Raw genomic sequence first — 7,940 nt, 5'->3', positions numbered from 1 at the left:
AGGGGGCCATTCATAAGGGAGGGTGGGGGGAGAGGGGACCATCCATAAGGGAGGGTGAGGAGAGAGGGGGCCATCTATAAGGGAGGGGGTAGAGGGGGCCATCTATAAGGGAGGGGGTAGAGGGGGCCATCTATTTGGGGGGGCAACATAGGGGGAGAGGGAATACACAGAGGGGGGCATATATTATTAGGAGGTCACATAGAGTCAGGCTACCCACTAAATGAGGGTGTAAAGGGGACAGTACAGATGTGCAGTGTGTAGAGAGATGGAGATGGTGTCAGAGTGAGGAGACTAATATATCTGTCTGGCAGATTCTGTGGATTCGTGGCTCGGAGAAGTTCTCATAACGGCCTAGAACGGATGGAGAAGAAGATGAAAAGGAAAGAACTCCGATCAGAAAAGACGTCTCCTGTGAGTCACCTGATATAACTGCACAGTAATGTATATGGTGTATAGAGCCTGTGTAGAGCTGGGGCCACCTCTATATGACTGGATGAGGTGATTTAGTATACTGGATTTGGTCAGTAACAATATGGTGGTGATGGTTGTGGTGTGGCAGTAATGTTTCCTCCCTATATACTGGTATTACTGGTAATATTGGTCTCAGTATACAGGATTTGGTCGGTAACAGTATGGCGGTAATAGGTAATATCTGTCTTGGTGTGTGTGTGTGTGTGTATATATATATATATATATATATATATATATATATACAGTGGTACCTTGGTTTAAGAGAAACTTCGTTTAAGAGCGTTTTGGTTTAAGAGCTCACAGTTTTTCTAAATTGTGACTTGGTTTAAGAGCATTGCTTTGGTTTAAGAACTTCCTGTATTGGGTGGGAGCGCGAGTGGAGAAGGGGCATGGCCTGCATAGCGGGGTCTACAGCACTGTACTCTAAACACCTTCCAAATCATAGCAGATCCCCTTCAGGCTGGGGCTTACATCAGGGAACAGGACTGTGTGTGGGGGGGTAATCTCTCCATAGCTGTAACCCCTCTCTCCCCGGGCAGAGAGTGCTGCATGTATGTGCCCACATCTGTACTGCTCATTCCTTCATGCTCCCTGCAGTCTCTGTCAGCCCTTGTGTTTCCCATCCTCTCCATTACTGTACAGTACAGAATAATAAATATATTTGGGGTGTGGAACCAATTGTCTGCATTTAGATGATTTCTTATAGGAAAATTTGCTTTGGTTTAAGAGTGGATTTGGATTACAAGCACGGTCCTGGAACGAATTATGCTCATAATCCAAGGCACCACTGTGTGTATATATATATATATTACACACACACAACAATAGCATCACTTGGTCGTGAAAGGAGGGGAGGGGGGCCCAAGTTGGCCTCTCGCACCAGGGCCCAGGAGACATTAGCTACGCCCCTGCTATGATCGTTTACGCCTTCTGATCCCAGAAAAACTATGAACAATGTGCAATTACACTGAACGATTAGTGAACAAAAGCGGAACCTGAGTGAACAAATGTGAAATTACAGGGAACGATTATTGATAATTTTAGGTTCAGATCTAAATCAACAATCAATGGCATATGAACGATTTTTTGATTGTTGCCTGCAATTACACAGAACGATTGTCATTTAAATTAGAACAATATAACAATTTTTTGCACGATAATCGTCCCGTGTAATAGGGCCCTAAGATTTCTCCTCTTGACAAATCTATTCCTGGCTTTGGTTTCAAAAATCTGTCAGATACCTGTATGTGAGTGCTACAAGATATATGAATAAATTAAGATCTTTCATTTCTTTGATAAGAGAGTGTGACTAGTTGTCTGGCAGCCTGGCCTGCTCCCGCCCACTGGCCTCCTAGCAGTCTGCATCCCTTCCCAGCTCAGTTGGATCCCTCACTAAAAATATCATTTGCTGTGCCCTTCAGGCTTTAGGCTGTTTTCTCACCCTTCCGTGTCTCAAGGGCCATAGCACACTTGTTGACTGTAGCAATTACGCTATGTTGCTTAATTTTTCATTTCATGAAAGTGTTACTTGGAACTTGTTGTCAATATTAAACATTGTATTTGTCTGCAAAGGGTTTGCTATTGTTTTCTAACAGGAAGGCCCTCTACAATCGTGTTAAATTGTAGGGGCTGTGCTGTACATGTAACTATATCCAAGACCTTGTTTCCATCATGTTATTGATATATTCTTTGCATGTACCGTGGAAAAAACACCTGAAATATACTAAGCATACTCATGGGGCTCTATCACATAAAAATATACCATGAAGTATCCCTTTGTCCTGGTAAAGACAATAATGCATGAAAAAGTGTAGTAGACTATGCTATTCCAAAGAATGGCATAGAAGCATGATATAGTATTTTGCATTTAAAATTTAATTGATTTACTATAGTTATGGGGTTTTGGGAGCTTATTGCCGTAACAAGGTGACCCCATACAAAGGGAACCCAACAGGGCCTTATTTACTGAATAAACCTGATTATGGTGATTCCACAAGTGCAGAAATTTTTCATTCAACTCACAAATATGCAACAAAAACAATACGTGTTAGTGCAGATTATGTTGCAGATTCACTGTGGATAGCTTGGCAGCAGCAGCTACGACTATTTTTTTAACTCTTTTACAGGCTTTCCCCCTTAAGGGTATGTGCACACAAAGGGGGGACATTTATTAAGTCTGGCATTTTTTGCGCTGGGCTTAAAAATGTTCCCGCAGCGCTGACAGTATGCAGATTTATGTAGAAGCGCACTCCGTCTACATAAATCCTGAACGCACTTAAATCCTGAGGGCACAAAATCATAAATTCTGCGGACCTAGAGTCCACGCCCCTTGTTTCACCCCCTCCTCAACCCTACCCCGCCCCCCTGGCGCAAGGGAATAAATTCATTCGCATCTGCCCGTTTTACACCAAAAGTTTGAACTTTGACAGGCTATGTTCACACTACGTATATTTCAGTCAGTATTGTGGTCCTCATATTGCAACCAAAACCAGGAGTGGATTAAAAACACAGAAAGGCTCTGTCCACACAATGTTGAAATTGAGTGGATGGCCGTCATATAACAGTAAATAACTGCCATTATTTCAACACAACAGCCGTTGTTTTAAAATAACAGCAAATATTTGCATTAAATGGCGGCCATCCACTCAATTTCAACATTGTGTGAACAGATCCTTTCTGTGTTTTCAATCCACATCTGGTTTTGGTTGCAATATGAGGACCACAATACTGACTGTAATATACGTAGTGTGAACCCAGCCTTAAAGTGACACTGTCACCCCCAATAATCATTTTTCAATTTTTATAGGTGTGTGTAACCCGCCTATATCTCTCTGCATACCTGTAATTGTTTTTCTGTTTCATGAGGTGGCTTTGGCTGAAATTGTAACTTTGCCGAGTATCTTCTAGTGCCACTGGGCGGGGCTTGGTCCCTGAAGCGCCACATAGCCCCGCCCATTACAGCACCGTTGACCCCGCCCCCTTGGGCACGTCATATGTCCCGGCCGCCACTCCCTGTTTTGAGGCCTCCTTGATGTCGGTGACGTGCGCGTCCACATCCCCAGCCGTCTTCCACGTGCGGGAGCGTCATGTGGCGCGCAGGCGCAGAAGGTGACCACCGGGTCACCCACAGCCGGGCTGTGCGTGCGGTCGCACAGCCCGCCGATTTCACCGGCCGCACCGTCCCTTGTTGTTTGGGACTCTCCGGAGGCCTCGCTGCGGCTGTGAAACCCTCCTCACAGCCAGCAGCGAGGCACAGCCACATGACGCTCCCGCACGCGGAAGACGGCGGGGGATGTGGACGCGCACGTCACCGACGTCAAGGAGGCCTCAAAACAGGGAGCGGCGGCCGGGACATATGACGTGCCAAAGGGGGCGGGGTCAACAGCGCTGTAATGGGCGGGGCTATGTGGCGCTTCAGGGACCAAGCCCCGCCCAATGGCGCTAGAAGATACTCGGCACAGTTACAATTTCAGCCAAAGCCACCTCATGAAACAAAAACAATTACAGGTATGCAGAGAGATATAGGTGGGTTACACACACCTATAAAGATTGAAAAATGATTATTGGGGGTGACAGTGTCACTTTAACGTTGATAAATCCCCCCCCCCATGGAGATTTTAAGCAGTTTCTGCTAGGCAACTTCCACTTGATGTTCTGCCCGTTCCATAGACTCAGTGTTTTTTGCCGGTGGATTCTGCTGTCCACCCAAAGAATTGACATTCTGCACATACCCTATGACTACTGCCCTAGGCACAAGACAATAAGTGCCTAATGGCAGATACAGCCCTGTACCCTACTTACCTCACCTCTCCTGGACTAAAGCATGCAAAATGAACATTTAAATGGCCTGGCCATGTGTCATTGATGGAGCAGTGGTCCGAATCGGCTCCTATCTGTTGTCACTGCAACAAGGCCTCTGACAGGTCTCCCAAGGCTGCCAGACTCGGTGAATTGATTAAGCATGCACCCAGCAGGCTGAAGTGGTAGAAAGTTGAGTCAAAGTTGTTCTACGGGCTTACAAAAACAGAAAACTCTTCTCCTCAGTTTGTGTCTGATATTGCAGCTCAGTTCCATTGAAATGGAAATAATGATGTAATTATACTGACCTGAAGACTGTAGATAACAGATCAGTTTCACTACATGGTGAACAACGTAAAAATGAAACCCCACATTAGAATTTTTTTTTTTTACTCTCACCATTTTCCCCCGTTTCACTGCATGTTTTATAGGAAAATCTAAAGTGTAATTATAAAAAAAAGATTGGTCCCCCAAAACAATAGGTCATTGTTTGATTCGGTACATGTAAAATTAAAAGCATTATGGCTTTTCAAAGGTAAAGATTGAGAAAACAAAAATGTGTGGTGAACCTGACCTTGCTTTTGTGCTTTAGGGACTGTTGGGTTTTACATAACATTCAGCACTTGAAATAGAAAGGCATCCAATCAATGACAGGATCCTCTTACACTCAGAAGCTATCTTTTCACAGTCGTTGCCCTGTGTATATAACTTACTTACTATGACTAGATTTAATATAGTAACTTCCTATTCTTGTAAACATTTCCTGGCTACTGAGCATTATACTCTTAGACTAGGGGGGACATGTATGAAAAGGCGTAAATGCCTTTTTTAGGCGCAGATGGGGAAAATCGGCCTAAAAATATTAGCAGTATTTATGCGAAGATTTTTTTCACATCTTCCCCATCTGCGCCACCTTCGCCAGTGGGGCGGAGAGGGGGCGTTACGGGGGTGCGGCTGCACGCAGAGGGGGCGCAGCCTCTGCGTGCGCCACATTTATCATTTTTTTCTGTGGAGAAATGATACTGAAACCTACGCTCTGAGCTGCGGCAGTTTTCAAAATTTTCGCACAGACGGGCTCCGTGCGATCGGGATTTATGTAGAGGCAATGCGCCTCTACATAAATACATGAGCTCCGGAGCTGCGGGCACATTTGTAAGCCCGGCGTAAAAAAACGCCGGACTTCATAAACCCCCCCTATGTTCACACACTATACAAACAACGTCCATTAACCATGAATAGACCTTTTTTTTACAATATCTACAGTCGGAATTAATGATCATGAATTCTGGCTGTAGGTAGCATTAAACAACGGCTGTTCGCGTGGAACGGCCGTTGTTTATAAAGCATGTAAACATAGCCTTAATTAAATTAAGATTAACTTGGATCCTTTTGTACTGCACCTTGTACACGAGGACAGAGCACCCTCTGCTGGTAAACATATATATTCTGGATAAGGCGCAAAAAAAGAAAGAAACTAAATACTGTTTGGTAATAGACAATATTTTGTCTCTGTATTGATTACAGGGAGATTAGGAACCGTTGAATTAGATGATGTTAGACTTGTATATAATACATTCTGTACAGTAGAGTCAAACACCGTATAAACAAATACTCCACTCAAAAACAAATGACAAATCCTTCTTAAACATTTTGGGGGAGATTTATCAAAGGGTGTAAAATTTTGACTGGTGCAAACTGGCCCCAGCAACTAATCACAGCTGAGCTGAAATGTAATTTATCCCTTGATTTAACCTAAAAGGTCTTCATCATTAAAACCTGCAGCTTGCATTGGGGTGATTGGTTCATTCTTTTTTAGATCTTGATCTGTTGACGGAGTTAAACCATCAAGAGCAAGAGCAAGATCATTAATGTCTAATGTTTTAACTGTAGGAATGCTCAGACTCAGGCCTTTTGGTTGCCACACTCTTCCAGGACATCTTGGGATAATATCAGTGGGAGGATTTTGGGGGACTTCATCATTGTTGTCTTCTTCCGAAGAGGATGTCTGATGTTTATACTTATGTTTTTCTTTCTTGCTTTTTTTCTTATTTTTTTCATATTTGTGTCCTTTATCATTATCATTATTATTATTATGTATGTGTCGGCTTTGTCTCAGTCGCCCTGTGCTCTTAATAGGCTCAAGGAGATTTAACATATCATTTCTAATGTGGTGAATACTGCGAGTAAGACGAAGAGGGGACAGGCCACCAATGCGCCCAAGAAACTGTAAAACATATGTAAATAAGTAAATCAGAGTTCTTTTTACTTCTGTTTAAAATTTCAATACACAAAACCTTTATATATTTTTCATGATGTTTCATGTAAAATAATGTACTAGATAAGGTTGGGTTCACTCACAGTATTTTTCAGGCAGTATTGTGGTCCTCATATTGCAACCTCAGGCTATGTTCAAACAACGTATTTTTTCATATTTCTACAGCCGTTGTTGCAGATTGCAACAACGGCCATAGTAAATACAAAAAAATAAGTTGGCTTGCTGTCTATGGGGCCGCTATTCATTGAATAGCGGTTGCAGAAAGCTCAGTCAGTTCACACTATGAAGCGAGCGGCTGCGGCCGCAAGCTTTATAGTGTGCTGTGGTGAATTCTGATGCGGGCACCCGCTTTAGAACTCTGCAGGCCGAAAGATCATCCAGCCGGTCACGGGCCGGCCGGCCTCTTACGCCATGTGAACATGGCCATAACCACTGGCGGAACTACCGCTGTAGCAGCCGTAGCGGCTGCTACGGGGCCCCGCCGCATCAGGGGCCCGTGGTGCGGGCCCCTGGAGCTTACATATCCTGCAGCACCCGGCGGCTGAGCATGCCTCCCGGGTGCTGTAGCCGGGGGCCGGTCCCGTGCTCCTCCCGACCCGGAGACTCCTTTCCCCAACCATAGGGAAAAGGAGTCACTGGGCCAGGAGGAGCACGGGACCGGTCCACAGCGCTCCTGTCACCACCTGTCTGATGCGCAGCTGCCGTCTGATGCCGCGTCCTAGCCCCGGCAGCGCGCATATCATAGAGTTCTGTGTGGGCTTGTGCTGCAGTTCAACTTCCGGCACAGAGACGTGTGCCGGAAGTCGCGGCCACAGGCCCACACAGAACTCTATGATACGCGCGCTGCCGGGGCTAGGACGCGGCATCAGACGGCAGCCGCGCATCAGACAGGGGGTGACAGGAAAAAGGCTCGACGGGGGAGCGTGTTGTTAGGTGACTTTTTTATTTTTTTAAACTTGCTTTCCTCGGAAGGGGGCATCTATTAGGAAGGGGGGGGGGGAGAGAGAAGGGGGCATCTATAAGAAAGGGGGGGGAGAGAAGGGGGCATCTATAAGGAAGGGGGGGGGAGAAGGGGGCATCTATAAGGAAGGGGGGGGGAGAGAAGGGGGCATCTATAAGGAAGGGGGGGGGGAGAGAAGGGGGCATCTATAAGGAAGGGGGGGAGAAGGGGGCATCTATAAGGAAGGGGGGGAGAGAAGGGGGCATCTATAAGGAAGGGGGGGAAGAGAGGGGGGCATCTATAAGGAAGGGGGGGTAGAGAAGGGGGCATCTATAAGGAAGGGGGGGAAGAGAGGGGGCATCTATAAGGAAGGGGGCATCTATATGGAAGGGGGGGAAGAGAAGGGGGCATCTATATGGAAGGGGGGGGAAGAGAAGGGGGCATCTATATGGAAGG

General features: G+C 45.7%; 1 protein-coding gene across 2 annotated transcripts in view; it reads right to left on the bottom strand.

Moving 5' to 3' along the window:
* Positions 1 to 5,996: 5,996 nt before the first annotated feature.
* Positions 5,997 to 7,940, bottom strand: part of LOC138795690 (T-kininogen 1-like) — a 69,576-nt gene continuing 67,632 nt past the window's right edge. For both annotated transcript variants that reach the window (XM_069975103.1, XM_069975104.1), the window contains one exon: positions 5,997 to 6,493. In XM_069975103.1, coding sequence (XP_069831204.1) covers positions 6,017 to 6,493 — 477 coding nt within the window. In that variant the 3' untranslated portion in view covers positions 5,997 to 6,016. The remainder of the gene's footprint in view (positions 6,494 to 7,940) is intronic.

This window comes from Dendropsophus ebraccatus, chromosome 6 (assembly GCF_027789765.1).
Source record: "Dendropsophus ebraccatus isolate aDenEbr1 chromosome 6, aDenEbr1.pat, whole genome shotgun sequence".
Classification (NCBI taxonomy): Eukaryota; Metazoa; Chordata; class Amphibia; order Anura; family Hylidae; genus Dendropsophus; species Dendropsophus ebraccatus.
This window is presented reverse-complemented; position numbering and strand designations above follow the sequence as displayed.